This window comes from Myxine glutinosa, chromosome 5, assembly GCF_964187855.1.
Source record: "Myxine glutinosa chromosome 5, kmMyxGlut1.1, whole genome shotgun sequence".
NCBI lineage: Eukaryota > Metazoa > Chordata > Myxini > Myxiniformes > Myxinidae > Myxine > Myxine glutinosa.
The window spans coordinates 137,445,860-137,465,938 of NC_136265.1; the positions used below are offsets into that span (position 1 = coordinate 137,445,860).

General features: G+C 47.7%; 1 protein-coding gene and 1 non-coding gene across 3 annotated transcripts in view; both read right to left on the reverse strand.

Annotated features, from left to right (window-relative positions):
- Positions 1–17,142, reverse strand: part of LOC137427000 (uncharacterized) — a 29,015-nt gene extending 11,873 nt beyond the window's left edge. Inside the window, exons 1-3 of one of the 2 annotated variants that reach the window (XM_078778776.1) lie at positions 16,663–17,142; positions 2,783–2,839; positions 1,767–1,841 (exon numbers count right to left, since the gene is read on the reverse strand). In XM_078778776.1, coding sequence (XP_078634902.1) covers positions 1,767–1,841; positions 2,783–2,839; positions 16,663–16,744 — 214 coding nt within the window. In that variant the 5' untranslated portion in view covers positions 16,745–17,142. The remainder of the gene's footprint in view (positions 1–1,766; positions 1,842–2,782; positions 2,840–16,662) is intronic. The other variant, XM_068116093.2, reaches the window with a different exon arrangement.
- Positions 17,143–17,791: 649 nt separating this feature from the next.
- TRNAI-AAU (transfer RNA isoleucine (anticodon AAU)) lies at positions 17,792–17,865 on the reverse strand. The gene has a single exon. It is a non-coding gene; the product is annotated as a tRNA-Ile (tRNA).
- Positions 17,866–20,079: the final 2,214 nt, after the last annotated feature.

A 20,079-nucleotide genomic window follows, 5' to 3' on the forward strand; every position in this document is an offset into this window, starting at 1 on the left:
ATTAGGGTTAGGATTTTTTTTGTCGCTGATCTACACATAATATCCCATAATGTCAAAGTGGAATTTTTATTTTAGAAATTTTTGCAAAATAATTAAGAATGAAATACAGAAATGTCAAATTTACGTAAGTATTCAACCCCCTGAGTCAATACTTCGTATAAGTGCCTTTGGCAGCGATTACAACTTCCTGTCTTCTTGGGTATGTCTGTATCCGCTTTGCACATCTGGATTTGGGGAGTTTCTCCTATTATTCCTTGCAGATTTGCTAAAGCTCTGTCAATTTGGATGGGGAGCGTCAGTGAACAGAAATCTTCAGGTCGTTCCACAGATTCTCAATGAGATTCAAGTCTGGGCTTTGGCTGGACTACTCAAGGACTTTCACGTTCTTGTTCTTAAGCCATTCCAGTGTTGATTTGGCTGTATGCTTGGGGTCATTATCCTGTTGGAACGTAAATCTTCAATGCAGTCCAAAGTCTTTTGCACTTTGAAGCAGGTTCTCCTCAAGGATTTGCCTGTATTTGGCTCCATTCATTGTTCCCTTTATCCTTATAAGTCTCAGCCCCTGCCGCTGAAAAGCATCCCCATAGCATAATACTGCCACCACCATCCTTCACGGTAGGGTTTGTGTTAGATGGATGATGAGCTGTGCTCGGTTTGCGCCAGATGTAGCGCTTTGCATTTAGGCCAAAGTGTTCAATTTTCATCTCATCAGACCACAGAATATTTTGCCTCTTGTTCTCAGTCTTTCATGTGCCAAACTCCAGGCGTGCTGTCATGTGCTTTTTTCTCAGGAGTGACTTCCATCTGGCCACTCTCCCATAAAGCCTAGATTTGTGAAGTTCTGCAGAGACTGTTGTCCTTCCGGCAGGTTCTGTCATCTCAGTCAAGGAACTCTGTAGTTCTGTCAGAATGTCATAGGGTTCTTGGTCACCTCCATGACTAAGGTGCTTCATGCCCGGTTGCTCAGTTTGGTCAGACGGCCAGCTTTAGGAAGAGTCTGGGTAGTTCCATATTCTTTCCACTTCCTAATGATGGAGCTCACTGTGCTCTTGAGAGCTTCAAACACTTTAGAAATTGTTTTATACTCTTCCCCAGGACTATGCCTTCTCACAATTCTATCTCGGAGTTCTACTGACAGTTCCTTGGACCTCATGGTGGAGTTTCTGCTCTGACATGCACCGCCTGTGGAACTGTGGGACCTTATATTGAAAGGTGTGTTTATTTCTAAATCATGTCCAATCAATTGATTGGCCACAGGTGGACTCCAATTAAGTTGTGGAGACATCTCAAGGATGATTAAAGGAAAATGGATGCACCTGAGCTCAATTTGGAGTGTCATAGCAAAGGGGTTGAATACTTATTGACTCAAGACATGTCAGCTTTTCATTTTAAATTATATTGTTTTAAATTACACCAATCCAATTTGCTGTGCGCTCTGCAGGCGGAGTTGACAAAAGGTTCAGCTCTGGATTGTTCCCTTTGTCCCATCGGCTTCGTATGTTTGCCATCTCACTTGTTATTCAAAGTTCATGAACAAAGCTGGTGCAGATTGTGCTTGGAAACGCAAAGCAAGAGTTCAAAGACTAGTCCCATGCATTTTTTCCTGAAGATTGCACAGGGTAAGGTGTTCTATGAACTCTGAATGTAACACTAGTCTTCACAAAGGCTAGCATACTATTCCATTGTATCAATTGACCAAAAGTTATACATGAGATTGAAAAGGATTGTGTTCATGTTATGACATGGACATCGAGATGTGAACTGACCTGCAATCTCCGTTTGGTCTTTTCCTTCCTGTTCACATTTTTTTTTCCCAGAAAGACAGGCACTGTACTTGCAATCTGCCGGAACACATTCATGTATGCACCGTATATAAACAAAATATGAATTTTTTTATCATTTACAACGAATGTGTTATTTTTGTGGCCTTTTCGCAGACTCGAGTGACTTATGGAGTGTTTATTAGCATTTGTATGAAGCACCTGCCACCACAGCTGACAATCCACAAATGGTGTGGCCAAACTCAAGGATTCTAATCAGACGTGCCACATACACACTTGTAGACTTTTATATATTGCAATTATCATGTGGATCACACGTACAAGGAACATGTAGTGGTTTGTGCATGATATTCATGTCGTCATCATGCCTGGTGTGTCAAGTTCATAAAACTTTTTCTGAATTCACATTTTTATTTCTCAACTATGGGAACGTCCCATTCCTGAAAAGATTACTTATTCATTTGCATTTTGTTCTACAAAAAATTTACACAAAGGCCTGTGTCCCATTTTAGGTTACAATGGCCGTGTTGAGTGATACGCTTTGCTCAGAAACAAGATGAATGGTTAATGTCTGGATTGTAGTGTCACTTCTTCAATCCATTTACCCTTAACTTAGGATTCATTCAATAATGTGGTGAGCAAGCAATGCTCAAGGCTGAATGGTTTTGAATCATTCAACACTCTAGAAATTGCAGGGTTATTGTAGAAGGTTATTGCAAAATTCTCTGGTATATGGAAGAAGAAGAAGAAGAGGAAGCAGAAGAAGAAGAACACTTATGGTTTAGTTCATTGTTTTGTCAGCTCAAATTGTGCTTTCTTTTCTTAGATAAGCTTGAGCTTGTTTTCTGTATTCTTCTTCTTCCTCGTCGTAGTCCTCCGCTTCTACTTCTTCTTCTTCTCCCTCTTCATCTTCTTCTTCTACTACTTATGCCAGAATAGCCAATATTTCCCACTTAATTCCACATATGAGTTTGACTGATACAGTTGTGTGTTTGTCTTACCATGTATTTTCTCAAGGGAAAACCCACACTTTAACTGGATTTCATCATCCGTTGCATCTGTGGACAGGGCAGGAAGGAACAGCCATTGTTAATTATAATAGCTTGGACATGAACCTGGTGAAAGGTGCGACAATGACAAAAATACACTCATAAGTTGTCTGTTATTTTCAGTGGCTGTGATGCACAGAATGTCTGCTTCGATCAGGGATAAATCAATGGACTTTGCTACATTCTTACTATAAAAGGCAAAGGAGTTTGACTGAAATTGTACGGTGCAAAAATAATCTTATCGTTGATACTCAACCAATCAAATAATCTTCGAATAAAGAACTAGTCTTGCTGGTGAAGGTTGGTGTCGATCTGCATTGGCAGGCAGGTAGAACGATGGATGAAATCAACAAGACGTTGAATTATTATTTATTTATTTTTGTACACAGAATCGAGGCTCGTGTAAGAGCGAACACATTGAACATGAAAACATCCACAGACACATAAAACATGCAATGAAGGGAGCGGGAGATAAGAGAGGGGGAGAGGGAAGCACGGGAAGCACACAAGGCACAACAACAGAAGAGAACAGGGACGTCGGCAGATCTGTGGAAGGAGGGCTGGGGGAGGTGGGAGGAGTACACGGTATAAAGCAAACGAACACTTCTAGGAATTTCAGGATAGAAGTTGGGGACTTAAAGAGGCGGATTTGGGGTGTTTTAACGGGGGTAATAAAGATCAAGGTTTTTGATGGGGGAAGATAAGAGATGGTGGTGAACAGCTGTTTTAAAGACCTGGAGGGAGGAGTGGGATTGAAGAGAGTGAGGGAGTTTGTTCCAGAGGCGGGAGAAAAGAGGAATGAAGGAGTGAAGGTGAGCAGAGAGTCTTGATTTTGGCAGTTTAACCATATGAGGGTTGCAGGCAGATCTTGTGCGACCTGGAGGAATATTTGGGGGACAGAGCCCAGAGAGAGCTGGGGGGGGGGGGCAAGGCCGGAGAGGAGTCGGTAGAAGACGGAAAGACCACCAACCTGCCTGCGGTGAGTGAGTGAAAGGCCCTCGGAGTTAGCTTCATCGCGGGAGATTCCAATGATTCTGAACGCTTTGGTTTCAACAGCGTGAAGACGAGCTAGGTGTGAGGCAGGAGCACCAGCCCAGAGGGGAGAGCAGTATTCCATTGAGCTGCGGATGAAAGCCTTGTATGTGGTGACGAGCTCAGGTGTGCCAAAGAAGGACTTCGCACAACGGAGGATGCCCAGTCGGCGACTGGCTTTGGAGGCCAGATTTGAAATGTGGTTTTCCCAGGAAAGATCATGGCAGATAGTGAGACCCAAAAGCTTGAGTGACAGAACTTCTTGGAGAGGATTTTTCAGAAAGTGGATGGGAGGGTTGTCCAGTCGGTCTTTTCGGAGAGACATCATAAGAGTGTGAGATTTGTCAGGATTGAAAGACATGTTCCACTTGTTTGCCCAGTCTGTGATTTTGTCCAGGTCTGCATAGAGTGAGGAGGCTGCAGACTGCTGATCTGAGGGATGAGGAATGGAGCGACAGAGAGTAGAGTCTTCAGCAAAGAGATACAGAGGATTTTCAAGAGAGTCAGAGAGATCATTGATGAAGACCAGAAAAAGCACAGGGCCCAGAACACTGCCTTGGGGAACTCCAGCCTGAACAGGAAGAGGAGATGAGAGAAACCCATTCAGGGCCACACGTTCACTATGACTAGAGAGGAAGTCCGCCAGCCATGCGTGGAGATTTCCATGGATACCAAAGGAGGAGGGTTTGGTGAGCAGAGCGGGGTGCCAGACCGTATCGAAGGCACGTGATATGTCAAGGGAGACAGCTCTAATTTCCTGTTTGGCATTGAGGACCTCCATCCATTGTTGAGAAAGCAGAAGCAGCATGTCCAGAGTAGAGTGACCTGGTCTGAAACCAAATTGATGATCAGAGATCAAGCCATTGGAGAAGAGGGAAGATTTCTTATCCGAAGCAATGATGGATTCCATGACTTTGCTGATAATTGGGAGAAGGCTGATTGGTCTGTAGTTGCTGGGATCTGTTTTTGCACCTTTTTTGTGCAAGGCGGTGATGTTGGCTGATTTCCAAGCAGATGGCAGATGACCTTGAGCAAAAGAGAGGGTGAAGAGAACAGAGAGAGGGAGTGAAAGAGCGGAAGAACAGGATTTTATGACCCGTGGGCTGATGCCGTCAGGTCCAGTTGCAGAATCAGAGTCGAGGGTTGACAGAAACTTTTCCACCTTGTCAGGAGGAAAGAACACAGAGTCCAGGAGCAGCTGGGTACGACTGGGCATGGTGGGTACAGAGAGGGATGTGTTTGGGACACAAGATTTAGAGGCAAACACAGAGTTGAGGCATTCAGCTTTTTCACGTGCGGAGTCAGCTGTGTAGCCGTTTGAGGTGAGGGAGGAGATGGAGGGGGAACAAACACCAGAAACAGATTTGACCAGACGCCACCAGGATTTGGAAGAGGGAGACAGATAAGAGAGTTTGGTCTTGAGAATGGAGAGATATTGTTTCCTGGCTCTCCTGAGGGTGGACACACACTTGTTTCGGGCTTTGTGAAAGGAAATGAGATTTCCTTCTGTTGGATTTGCTTTCCAGGAGATGAAGGCAAGTTGCTTCTGGGCAACAGCCTCACCACAAGATTCCGTGTACCATGGACGGGAGAAAGGGTATGGCAACTGAAGACGAGATGGGATAAATCTGTGCATGGGAGAGAGCAATTTACTTTGGAAGAATTTCCAGGATGAGTTGATGTCAGAGGCGGTAGAGATGGGAGACCAGTCCAGATGATTGATGGCTGCTTGAAGACCGTGCCAGTTGGCCTGAGTGAAATGCCAGACTCATCGATGCAGAGGAGGCTCTCTGAGAATGGCCAGAGAGATGTCCACTTCAACAAGCACATGATCAGATGAGCCGATTTGAGCAGAAGAAGAGCAGCAGACATTTTCAGGGAAGTTAGTCATAACCAAGTCCAGAAGAGAAGATGCTCCATTGACTGAGATCCGGGTCGGGAAATTGACAGATTGTGTCAGTCCCAGTGAGTCGCAGAAGTCCTTTGCTGAGGAGCCATGGCTGGTGAGAGAGGTACCCACAACCAGCCATCTGGCATGGTGACAATTGAAATCACCACATATGAGGAAGAGAGAGTTGGGATGGGTCGATAGAAGTTGGTCCATATTATCAGACAGCGAGATGTAGATGGAGTCATCACTGTTTGGTGGATGGTACAACACACATATGAACAAAAGGTGGGAGCGAATGGGGTAGCCGTAGCCAGAGGTATTCCTGGGGGTGAAGTAGAGAGAGGGCAGTGCAGGGCAAGTGAGGAAGAGAGTTTTTTTTATAAAGATAGCAATCCCACCTCCAGGACGAGGCACAGGTCTATCATACCAGAGGAGGGAGTAACCTGGGAGAGATACCAAGGAATCAGAGACATCATGAAGGAGGAAAGTTTCTGTTAAGCAGATGACGTCTGGTTTGTCAGAAGCAACCTGTATGGAGAGATCAGTCAAGTTTGAGCGAAGGCCCTGGATGTTTGAGGTCCATACCGTTAATGAAGAGGAAGGGGGAGCATCGGATACAGAACAGGGGTGGGGGGAGGGGTAGGGTAAGTAGGGTAAGATGTGGAAGAGGAGGAAGAGGTAGGGAGAGTTGTTGATGGTGTGTCAGAGATTTCAGAATAGCTTGGAGAAAGGGAAGTTTGGGGTGGATAAAAGGTTTGATGGTGATTGGGTGAGGCACAGTGAGGTGTAATTTGAGGAGGGGGAAGAGCGAGGCAGAAGGTTGGGGGAGATGAAGGTGAAAGTTTGAAGGAGGAAGAAGTGGGGAGGACGCTTTGAGGAGGAGGAGGGGTGAGAGGGGAGTCTAGGAGGGGAGGGGCAAGGGAGAGTCTCGGAGGGGAGGGGTGTGGGGGCAGTTTAGGAGGGAAGGGGCAAGGGGGGACATTTGAAAGGGATGGGTGATGGGAAGGATTTGGAGGGGAGGGGCAAGGGGGAAGATTTGAAAGGGATGGGTGATGGGGAAGATTTGGAGGGGAGGGGCAAGGGGGAAAATTTGAAAGAGATGGGTGATGGGGAAGATTTGGAGGGGAGGGGCAAGGGGGTAGATTTGGAGGGGAGGGGTGATGGGGAAATTTTGGAGGGGAGGGGTGATGGGGAAGTTTTGGAGGGGAGGGGTGATGGGGAAAGATTTGGAGGGGAGGGGTGAGATTGGATTTTAGAAAGTGTACGATTAATGGAAAACGAACATTTCTTGCAAAATGAGTTTCTTGTGACCGAGTCAAAAATACGTTTGAGGACGCTGGAGGAGGGGTGGAGTGCAGGAGAGTTTCGGGAATGTAGAAAAGAGGAACTGTAAGAGATGGAATTTTTTTTTGGAATGAATAGATTTGGTGAGCAAGTCAAAAGCATCCTTTTATAGAAGAAGAAGAAAAAGGTGTTATACTATACGACAGAATACAGTACTTCAGGGGAAAGTTTAAACATTTTAAAATTGAGCAGTGAAAACTATCTGGGGAAATGGAAAATGGAAATGGTGGTGAAACACGTGATCGAAGAATGAACGAACAAATAAGAACAACGAATAAACGAATAAGAACAATGAATAAGAACAGAGAAGGAAATATATATATATTTTTTTCGAGTTGAGATTTTAAACAAATTTTTTTGAATTTTTTTTTTTGAAATAAACAAAATTAAACAATTTTTTCAATATTGCCAATAGTGTATATATATATATATATATATATATATATATATATATATATATATATATATATTGTTGCGAATATGGAATTTGGCCTCCATATCCGCTTGTAAATATTCCCCTATTTCCCCAATACTCCCCAACTATCCCCAATCCCCCATTCCCTAGTCCCATTGTCTGTAAACAACAATCAGTAGAGCCGACCTTCCCCTTTTTCCCCCATTAAATGTCGTGCCCAGGTCCACCGCACCACACGTAGACAACTTTCGGACATCTTGCTAGTTATTCTTAGTCTATGTCAGTTAAGGACTCGTTTCCATTAATTATGACTCTTCGTTGCACCAGAATGTGATTATATGGCACCAGTAGTGAGTTTAGGACCTTTCCCATACCTCCTCCCATCTTCTTCCCCAAACAACAACAACAACAACAGAGGGGCACGGCGCTGCGCGGGGGGGAGTGTGCGTCCTGACACCGGCTCGGTTAGCCGCCATTGACAATGCGCTCCAGACCATGCGCTCCACGGGGTTACCACAAAGGGGCTGGCTGTCAGCTCCTCGTCAAGGGCGGAGCCTGGTAAACCCCCCGCACGCACCCAATGAGAAGCAACGTGCCGATTCCACGAGGCGGAGCTAACGAGCCGAGGGCGTGTCACTCCCCGCCGGATATACGCGGCCACGTAGCGGACGTGACGTCAGATGCGCCCCCAGCTTGAGACGAAAAGACGCCACCTCGAGCGCTGTGCAACCTTCCGCATCTCTGGACCGGACCGGGTCGATCCTGCCCTGAGCCCAGGTGCACCTGGAGCCATCGCTACCCGCCTGTCCTTTCCATCAATCCCCGTGTGAGTCAGCTTTGTCCCGTTTATCTGTCGTCTGTTGGGAATAATATAAGGTTGTGTCTAAGTGCCTATCTTCCTTTGCTGTCCCTCTCGTCCCTGTAATCTGACCTTCCGTAACGAATATAATCTCCTCCGGAGGTCTTGAGAACTGAACCCTTGGAGTCGTGTCATTTGAAACCCAGCCGTGTGTCTGTTCCTTCATTGACCTAGCATAGCGCGACTAGTCAACTTCGAGTATAATCGGTAACTTGTGCAGACGTGGTCATCCCAAAACCGCTCGGTGAATAACATCCAAGCCACGTCTGTAACAATGGGTGTCGAGGAGTGGAATTCGAACCCGGGACTAAATTTATTAGGCCCAAATTTGTAACAAGTAGAATCGATTCGGAGCGCGTTTTCCGCGCGTTATTAGGCCCAAATTTGTAACAATTAGAATCGATTCGGAGCGCGTTTCCCGCGCGAAATTATAACGGCCGAAATATGTTTTGTTGTATAAAAACCCGAATTTTGAAAGTCGCGCTATGGCAGACCAAGACAGCTGGGGTCCGGGAGAGGAGAGTGAGGTAGGGTCGATCCAGGACCAAATTGAGGGACAAGAGGGGAGCGAAGCAGTGAGGGCGGCAGGGTCGCAAAATAGCGTTGTCATGCACGAGGTGGCCGCGGCGTCCACGCCCGCGACCGTAGTGGCGCCACTGGTGGATTCGAACCTTTTTATCCTGCAAATGAGGGCCCTTATGGAACAAATGGGTGAGCAATTGGGAGACCAAATTAGAGGTTTGAAAAGCAGTATGGGACAAATGGGGAACCGGATGGAGGCTCAGAATGAGCAATTGGGGGTAATGGGGAACCGGATGGATGCTCAGGGTGAGCAATTGTGGGTAATGAGGGACGAAGCGAGGGGTACCGGTGAGGGATTAGACAAGAAATTAGAGGGGTTAGACAATGGGATAGAAGGGGTGAAACATGGGTTAATGGGGGTAGAAAACAGAATGGCCGCTCAAGAGAATCAAATGGAAGGGATGCAAAAAGGGTTAGAGGGGTTAGAAAACACCATGGAAGGCAAATTGAGGGACATGAGGGACCAAGCGGAAAGGGAAGTTAACCAAATGGGGCAGCAGATAGAGGGGGTCAGAATGGGGGTAGAAACCAAACTGGATGCTCACAGGAAGGAAATGGAGCAGATGAGGGTGGCATCTGGGCAGGAGATGCAAGTGATGGGAGAGGAGATCAGAAGAGGTGTGAGTGAGGAGGTCGGAGGAGTGCGCGAGGAGGTGAGGCACTGTAAGGAGCACATGGAGAAGGAGGTGAGAAAGGGGACTGTAAAGTTACAAGGGGGCATAGAGGACCTGACGCAGGAGGTGGAGCAGCTGACGGTGGGACAAACGGAGTTAGTGGAGCAGGTTCAAAGGAACACTGCGGTATTAGGAGGTTTAAAAGCGACACAAAACGACATAAAAAACGATTTAATAGCGACAAAGAGGGAATGTCAGATGGTACGTGAGGGACTGACAACGAGGTTGGACGAGGTGATAGAGGTAATGGAGACGAAGGACCGGCAGGTGAGGACGCACATGGAAACGGTCAAGGTAGCCTTAGAGGATGAGCTTGAGGAGACGTACCGGGGAATGAAAGAGGTGAAGCAGAAACTAGAAGAAGTGGAAGAAGGGATGAGCGAAATTAAGAAGCGACGGAGAGGGGATAAGAAAGAAATAAAAGAGGAGATAAAAGAATTGGTCCAAAGTCTGTGTTTGGATCGTGATGATGTGCTCATTAACCGGATGAGGGATTCGCAGGTGATGGAGGAGAAGCGAAGAGGAAGAGGACCCGGTGTAAGTGGTGACCAATATGGTCGTGCGTATGATGCGCCAGGGGATTTAATAAGCTTGGGGGTCGAGATAGACCCGGGTGTTCGTGAGAGGCCGTTGGTGAAGTGTGCGACAGGTCTGGTGTGCGAAAAAGGAGGTGTGCGAGAAAGTCCGACTCTGGGGTGTGTGAGGAAAAAGTGCGTGCCAAGGAGTGAGGGTGCTGGCGAGAGTGAGTCGGTCGTAGCGCGTGTGCGAGGGGGCACATGGAAGCGCGGTGTGGTGAGTGTTACAGAGGATGTAACGGGAGAGTGTGCGCGAGAAAGGTGTGTGACGGACAGGTGCATGGGGAAAGAGTGCGCTGTCAAAAGTAAGGAAGAATGCACACCTGTGGTGAGTGTTACAGAGGGTGTAACGGGAGAGTGTGCGCGAGAAAGGTGTGTAACGGACAGGTGCATGGGGAAAGAGTGCGCTGTCAAGAGTAAGGGTGAGTGCGTTGTCAAGAGTGGTGGTGAGAGTATTGAGAGTGACAAGGAGAGTGAGTTGGTTGTGACAGGTGAGCGAGGATGTACACCTGGGATGGAAGGATGCACACCTGGAATGGTAGAGCGTGAGTGGGAATGCACGCTGGAGTTGGTAGTGAGGCACGTGAGTGGGTGTGCGAATGAGAGCACACCTGTGATTGTCACAGAGGAGGTGACAGAGGAGGGGGCGCGAAGAGGTGTATTGGTGAGGTGTGCGAGCAACGAATGTGTGCCAAAGTGTTCGGTGGTCAGGTGTGTGACCAAGGCTGTGAGTGGAATGGGTGTACCTGGGTGTGTAAGGAAAGGTACGAGGAGCATGGGCACAGCTGGATGTGTGAGCAAGGAACGGGCTGCGGGGTGTAAGCGTCCAGGTGAAGCATCGACGTTAGACGGGGTAGAGTTTAGAACGACTTTTAGCCGAAGCGGGCCCTCGGTGCGTGCCGGGCCTCGCTTTGAACGGCCGCGTCCGTGCTCCACTAGGTGGAGCGGGCAGCTGGATAGGAAGGGTCGTCATGGCGACCACGTTTTGTTGAGACGCGCCGGCAGGTCGAGATCGGGACATTGGATGGCTCCACGCCGAGGTGGTGCGTGGGATCTCGGCCCGGGTAAGCCCCCGTCCCTGCCCCGAATGCCGGACGCATCCAGCCGCCGGCACAAAACAACCAGCATCCATGGCTTGGCTTTACGAAGCCGGGCTTTGGACAGGAATTGGCGCACCGAGAGGCATTAGTGAGTAGACGGGTGATGAGGTTAGTGTTTTGGACCCAAAATTGGAGAAAAACAAAATTTGATGATTGGCAAGGGATTGGCAGTAGTGATTGGCAGATGATGGGCAGTGATTGGCAAATTTTTGATTTGTTGAAATTTGATGTGCAAAATTGGTAGTGAGAGACCCCCGATGTGGTGGGATGGCAAGTCCACCATCCTTCCCATGTGGGGGGGCAAAGGAGCAATAGCTTATGGGGTGTATGGCAGTGAAAACTAGCCCGGGTGGGTTAGGATATGGTGTGTAGGGATCTAGAAGAGATTGACATTAGGTAACGTTAAGTTTAGTTAGTGACTGATACCTGTAGTGGGGACGCAGGTAGATTAGTGTGGATGATAATGACGAGGGAGCGCAATAGTTTAAAGGGACGACTGGGAAGCGCAAGTTTCAGAAGGGAGTAGTTAGCTGAGATGATGCCGTGTGTGTGAGGATTGAACAGGTGTGATTGCACAGGTGTGCAATTGAACAGGTGTGATTGCACAGGTGTGCAATTGAACAGGTGTGATTGCACAGGTGTGCAACTGGACGGGTGTGTGGAGCAGTGCATGAGTAGTGAGTGTTGTGGATCAGCGCGAATGCGCTTGGGGAGAGAAGGATGCAGGTGGCACCAGGTGTGAGAGCACAGGTGTGCAAGTACAGGTGTGTGGAGAGAGTTGGAGTAAGTGGTACGGAGTGGTGTGCATGGTGCGAAGGTGTGAATGGGGGAAGAGTGGACCCCCATCACGGATACCCGGGGCGGGTAGTGTAAGTGTTAGGTAGAGGGTACAGGTAAATTGTGGTTGGATATTGGCATCTGTGGTGCGGTTGCAGAATGGTGTTGTGGATGGGTGCATTAGTGTTGTGGAAATGGCTGGGCGTGTAGCCTGTTAGTGTGTGTAGTTGATTGGGCACTCCACCACTGTGAGGATGTCGGCCAGGTGAGGCCGCAGGTGGGCTCTGGGAGCCGGTAGAGTTGTGGATGGGGCCCGAGGATCCGGAGGACGGACCCGGGTAGCCCAGTGCCAGAGAGGGCACCGAGTGGGGAGAGAGCCAGAGGGCCTTCCCCAGGTAGATAGGTTAGGGTAAGGAACAGGTAAGCTCGGAGGCAACTACAGTGGTGGAGGTGTGCAGGTGGGTAGACCCGCTGGGAGAGGTACACGCCACAGCCCAGAAATTGTGCGAGGGCACCGGGAGATGAATCGGGGGAGTGAGACCCCAAATTGAAGAGCACCACAGTTTGGCCAATGGGAATTGGTTTTTAGAACCCATAGTGTAAGAGGGCCAATGGTTTGGCCGGAGAAAGACCCCGGGTAGTGTAAAGTTGTTAAAGTCACTTAGGAAATAGTTAGGATTGATGAACCTGTCGCACCATACGCAGCCACTTACCTGTGGTGATGATGATGACTCCACACCTGTGTTTTCTTGGTTTGTAGCAGGAAATGAGATTGCTGTGGATTTGTGAGACGCATCACGACGTGGATGAGACATTGGGGTGATTCCATCTCTCCCTCCCTAGGAGGGACTGATGATGAATTGGTAATGGCAAATTATGATGTTGAGTTGGAGATGGCAAATTATGATGTTGAGTTGAAAATGGCAAATTTGATTGGTTAGGAGGGAGAGAAGACGAATTTGGTTTATGGGAGGAACGGGGAAGACAGTAGGGATGTTTGTTGATTTGTAAAGTAGATGTTTATGGGTAGTGTTGTGTTTTGTGGATGCAGTAAGGGGTAAGGGAGGGGCCATGTAGGTTACCTGGTGGGGGGGGGGCGTACGATAGGAACGTACCTGTCTCACCTGGTTCCCATGTGCCCCCAGTGTGCATCATCTTGTATTGCGTGCACTTTTGCGCCCTTACCACCTTACTCACTTGTCTTCTTTTTTTGTCTCCCACCTCCGAGGATCTGGCTTTGGGGTAGAGAGAGAGGAGAGAGCGGTGCTGGCTACGCAGTTGTGGGCCTGCACTTTCGCTGCTTGCTGCTTGGATCGATACACCATACGGACCGCAATGTTTGTGGTTACCCACAATGGACCGCAGTTCTTTTGCGGCCAAGCACCACCCGTGGAAGGACCTATGGGTCAACGTGGCACCTATGCCAAACAGGTGAACCACTTATAGTTGACACCACTGAAGGCCAAAATACAGAAATGGACGCGGTTGGCGCCTTTCTTTATTTTTGAAAAGAAGTAAGAAGGCCAAGTGCACCACACGAAGGCAAGACCAGCGGCAGAACATCGGCCGGCTGCGACACCACACAATGATTTATAAACACTTTATTGGTGCACCGGATGGTGCTCACTGTGTGATGGGGTGGTGCTTGATGCTTGGAAGGGGTGCTCTGCACGTTATTAAAGGCCGTCGGCCACAGAGCACTCGTGGGTTGGTGTATCGATGCTGGCAAGCGTGCTCTCTCTATGCATAACATCTGCATGTGTTCCTCCAAAAACAGGTCCTGGATCGTAGTGTAAATATCAGCGTAGTCTTGTGTAAATAATGCTCCCTACCGGCTGTATGTTTAGTTTGAGGATTCTTTCCGGATTCGGTTATCCTGTGGGTGTGTTTCTGTGAGGAGAAGGGTGCAACGTCGCAGGGGGACATATTTACTCATTTGTGAATATCTGTAAAACTGTCGCACTCAGGGTAGAGTTAATAGTAGAGGGAACTACATTGCGTGCCACACTAAAGTAGGTAAAAATTTATCGGGTCGGGACGCCCCGAGGGTAGAGAAGGGTGCAATGTTGCGAATATGGAATTTGGCCTCCATATCCGCTTGTAAATATTCCCCTATTTCCCCAATACTCCCCAACTATCCCCAATCCCCCATTCCCTAGTCCCATTGTCTGTAAACAACAACCAGTAGAGCCGACCTTCCCCTTTTTCCCCCATTAAATGTCGTGCCCAGGTCCACCGCACCACACGTAGACAACTTTCGGACATCTTGCTAGTTATTCTTAGTCTATGTCAGTTAAGGACTCGTTTCCATTAATTATGACTCTTCGTTGCACCAGAATGTGATTATATGGCACCAGTAGTGAGTTTAGGACCTTTCCCATACCTCCTCCCATCTTCTTCCCCAAACAACAACAACAACAACAGAGGGGCACGGCGCTGCGCAGGGGGGAGTGTGCGTCCTGACACCGGCTCGGTTAGCCGCCATTGACAATGCGCTCCAGACCATGCGCTCCACGGGGTTACCACAAAGGGGCTGGCTGTCAGCTCCTCGTCAAGGGCGGAGCCTGGTAAACCCCCCGCACGCACCCAATGAGAAGCAACGTGCCGATTCCACGAGGCGGAGCTAACGAGCCGAGGGCGTGTCACTCCCCGCCGGATATACGCGGCCACGTAGCGGACGTGACGTCAGATGCGCCCCCAGCTTGAGACGAAAAGACGCCACCTCGAGCGCTGTGCAACCTTCCGCATCTCTGGACCGGACCGGGTCGATCCTGCCCTGAGCCCAGGTGCACCTGGAGCCATCGCTACCCGCCTGTCCTTTCCATCAATCCCCGTGTGAGTCAGCTTTGTCCCGTTTATCTGTCGTCTGTTGGGAATAATATAAGGTTGTGTCTAAGTGCCTATCTTCCTTTGCTGTCCCTCTCGTCCCTGTAATCTGACCTTCCGTAACGAATATAATCTCCTCCGGAGGTCTTGAGAACTGAACCCTTGGAGTCGTGTCATTTGAAACCCAGCCGTGTGTCTGTTCCTTCATTGACCTAGCATAGCGCGACTAGTCAACTTCGAGTATAATCGGTAACTTGTGCAGACGTGGTCATCCCAAAACCGCTCGGTGAATAACATCCAAGCCACGTCTGTAACAATATATATATATATATATATATATATATATATATATATATATATATATATATATATATATATATATATATATATATATGTTATTGGCAATGGTGTTTTTGTTGCCACAAAGTGCAACATAGAAGTACAATGACAGTAACTTAATTCTCACAGAACTGCTATACTTTGGTTCGTATCCCACATGCTGTCGTCCATTATTTTGCAACGCACATGTCACAGATACGAGTTTCCTTACAAAGGATGTCAATGCAGGAGGACGCCATTCGGCCTATCAAGCCTGCACAATGTTTGCCAACCTATGGTTGTTTGCCCATGCTTTGTCCCTTTTAAATGCTGAGCGTCAAGCAAGGAAGCAGCACGTTTTTAAAGGCTTTGGTACGACTCGGCCGGGGTTCAAACTCACGTCCTCCCAGACTCAGAGCGGAAGCTCTAACTTTTCCGACACCAAGTGTTGTGAAATGGTAAATCTATATGACAAGAGATAGGCCTATAGTTTGTCTGTGTGTCGCCATTTTCTGAGAGATGGCCAAACGGATCTTTGTCAAACTTCCTGAGTTTCCATCAGTGAGTGTCGGGGAGTGTTTTCGGCAAATAATTATTTTAGAAATCTTTGAAAAAAAAAGTTGGATTTAAAAAATAACTTCATGGTGCTCAAGCCTTTGTAGGTATAAAACCACCGTTTAGAGGCCATTTTTCCCCGCAAAGCGGGGGTTGGCCTTTTCGGGGACCGTGGTTGTTGTTGTTTTTTTTTGTTTGTTTTTTTTGTAGGTATCTGAAAGGTAATATCAAATGATCTCCGACCGCCTAACTTAGTGGGTGTAGGAAAGTGTTTTTGGGGCAAATTTTTTTTTTCATTTCTTCTGGATCATTTCGGTGAGGAACCGGGTCTGATACAATTTTTTTTTTCCAGATATAAGAAAAAAATCTTCAAAATTCCAACAGGATTCGAACAGCAATGGGCAACGCCGGGTATCCCTGCAGCTGGTATAATATACTCGAGGCGTATTATCTTGGCACACATTGGCCTGCTCTTTTCGAAAAGGACCGTGGGCTATTTTAGGGAATCAGCAATTACTCTGGGTTCTGGCGTACTTCCAATACCTGGCTTGTCTGAGTACGCCAAAACGCACCCCACGCCGCGTTTTATGCAACCAACGTCCTGCCGACGGGATACGAGGATGACGGTTTATAGTTGGATCGGGAATCGAACCCAGACGAGACATCCCAAGGGAGAGTCTCAACCGATACTGCGAATTCAGGTTGTAAAAAAAATGACGACATAATTATATTGATTAAATCTCTCATGAGATAATATATATATATATACCTGTATTTGGGAGGAAATACAGAAGCAGCAGGTGTGATATTCAGGTTTCAATGGTTTGCGATACTTACACACGATCGCACAGGTATGGATTATATAATATATTCAATCAGCTCACCTTTATCGCCTGCTGCTGTTGCCATGGACACCAGAAGAGACAGAAGTAGCGGACCGATGAGCATGCGGGATGGCGTGGTCATCGTGGTGCTGTGTACACACCCAAGTGTCCGAGTTACAAAGGTACTTGTGTCGATCGCAGTCTCCCTTAACCGACTCGGACGCTTGATATGAGATAATGAGATGAGATACGCACGATGCCGTCTCTTTTAACTCCGCCCCTCGCCTTTTGAGGGGCGGGTTTGAAGTTCGATTGGTGAGTTAGAGGGTTACGTGGTACATGGCAAATGGGGTGGGAGTTTGGGAAATTGGGGGGGGGTTGAAGGCGAGCAAGTTCGTGTACGTTTTTTTGAAATGCGTTTCAACACATTTGTGAACGTATTTATCGAACCAATTAACAAGACAGCCTGCTTAACATACATCTGGGGGACGCCCTGCCAACGAAGCACCAATCGCACCGTTTATCATCCGGTCTGGAATCGAACCCGGACTATCTTAAGCACCGTACGCAATCATCCCAAAAGCGGCTTAACGAAACGGCCGACAAGGAACGGCCGGCTTGGCGAGCGGAAACGACTGATTGGTAATGGACACGCCCATCTGTCATATCACGTGATAAAGGAGAAACCGAATGAGATTCTGTTGTTAGCCTTAAATGCGGCTATGACAGTGTATGTACTGATAATATTAATAATAATGACAATATAAAGTTTCCCAAACGAATTATAGAACGCCAGATATATAGATAGATATATATATAGATATCACGTAATTTTATTCGGGGAGAAGAAGGGAATTTCCAATTTCTCGTGACGTCATTTCACAGAAAGACAAGAACGGAATCCCCGCCCACGCGCAAAAGAGTCCCGCCCCCTTTCTTGTCTCGTCAACGTCATTTTGTTTTTAAAACAAGTTATTAGGGGGGGGGGAAATGACCACGTGATTTAAACAAAGCTGAAGATTCTGCTGCTTAATATTTCTGCTTTCGTCTTGCGTGAAGTTGTTGATGTTAATCGGAATTAAAAACCGTTAAAGCGACGCGTCGACGTCGCATTGCGTCTTTGTTTTTGAAAAGTGTGACGTCATCGTCGGTCCAGATAATCCAAGTGGGATGAAAAAAAAACAACTCATGGCCCGTACGGGGATCGAACCCGCGACCTTGGCGTTATTAGCACCACGCTCTAACCAACTGAGCTAACCGGCCTGGTGGTGGAGATCTTTTACTACACCTTAGAAGCTTCCTCACCTTCCTTTCAAATTGCGTATTAGGGACAGCCTATCCTGTCTTCTTGGAAATATTCCCACCAGGAGGGAAAGTGTTTCCCGCAGACCAATTGAGCAGTGATCCGCAGGTGCTGAATACTGTATTTATACCTGAGATGTGTAGTAAGTTCAGGACTCTCCGACAACCAAGCGGTTTATTAAAGACGATACTTTAGGAGTCGCGGAAGGCGAGAGAACGAGGCCATTCGTAGGGTTCGAAGATGGTTTATTGTAACAGCAAGATCCAGCACACTAAACTCGAACGGAACGGAAGTCGGCACGCTTATATAAAGCCGAAACCGAAAGCCCTCTTCGGAGGGCGTGGCTCCGGCAACCGCGCGTGCGTCACGTCCGCACAACCACAAGTCCAACAGGCCCGTGCACGTGTATTATGCCCAAATAAGGTAATCACATAAGGTAACCGCCACATGCGGTTACCTGCACATAAGGTAACCTCCACAATACCAAGCTCTCACAGAACACACGGTCACCATGACGTCACTACGCAGTACGTAGTACCAATCACAACATCTCCCTTTCATTGAAATTATTATGCTTGCATGCAACAAAACACTTGCATCTTCTACCGACTCCTCTCCGGCCTTGCCCCCCCAGCTCTCTCTGGGCTCTGTCCTCCAAATATTCCTGCAGGTCACACAAGATCTGCCAGCAACCCTCTTATGGTTAAACTACCAAAATCAAGACTCTGCTCACCTACACTCCCTCATTCCTCGTTTCTCCCGCCTCTGGAACAAACTCCCTCACTCTCTTCAATCCCACTCCACCCTCCAGGTCTTTAAAACAGCTGTCCACCACCATCTCTTATCTTCCCCCATCCAAAACCTTGATCTTTTCTACCCCCGCTAATTTCACCCCAAATCCACTTTTTTGAAATACCAACTTCTGTCCTGGAAGTCGTTGGTGTCCTTGTGTTTGATACTTCTGCCACCCCCCCCCCCCCCCTTCCCTCGCCTCCTCCCCCCAAGCCCTCTCCCTCCCACACATCTCCCTGCTCTTAAATGTTGTGTGCCCTCAAGTGTTTGTGTGCTTCCCCTTCTGTTGTCTTCCGCTCCCTCTTTTTGTATATTTTGTTTGTCTGGTTGATTTGTTTGTGAAATAAATGTCAGCTCTTTCACGAGCCTCGATTCAGTATACAAAAAAAAAAAAATACTAAACTAAATCAAAATAATAAACACAATCAGACACAACTTGAACCACACATCGATGGGATCTGGGGTTACTGTTATAACTCAACCAAAATGTAATTACTGCTCAGTATGATTCGCTAAAACAGAGAAAACACAGAATCATTCCAATCAACGGATCGTCTCTGCACCAACATTACAAGGGCTGATTTCTGGTGGTCGTTATTCACTATCACGATATCTCAATGGTTTTCGAATCACACGGCCTGATCTGGTCGAGTACGAAGAGTTGTCCGGCCTTGTTGTCTCAGCACTCTCGTCATCCTTGGAGCTGGAGCAGCCGTTAGTTTCCATTGCTGAAGCGTCGTTGTTGAAATGTACGTGTCGAGCAGTTGGTAGACTTTGATGTGTTGGTTGGGTCGGTTCGTCCTTCCACTTGGCGCCACGATCGGGTGGATGAAGTTCACGCAAATGTGCCCTGGTTCTTCGAAGACGCGTCCCGCTAGGCGTCTGTACTATATACGAGCGGGGTTCATTACAGCGAGCCACAACTTTCCCGGGTTACCATTGGTGCGTGTCCTTGTTCGGAATCCGAACCCGATGTCCAATAGCCAATTCAGGTAATTCCTGCCCAGCCGTTCTGTTGTATTGCTTCGCCATCCGGTCTCCACGTTCCTTCGATCGTTCCTGATAGTTACGAAAGTGACACTGAGGCATATGAACACACCGAGCCGTTTCACGTGATCAGGGTGTCCGCACTGTGTATGAAGGAGACGAGGGATGAAGTGTACACATTGTTGAACATTGTATGCCCTGACATGAAAGGTGTATACAAACTGCAGTTGAAAGTGGATACAGGTGCGTCAGGGAATACTTTGCCAACGCGTGTTGTGAAGGACATGTATGGAAACAAATGGATGTCAAAACTGACTCCGCTTGGTGGGACCAAGCTCACTGCTTACAATGGCAGTGAGATCAAGTGTCACGGAATCCTCAAGCTCTTGTGTCGA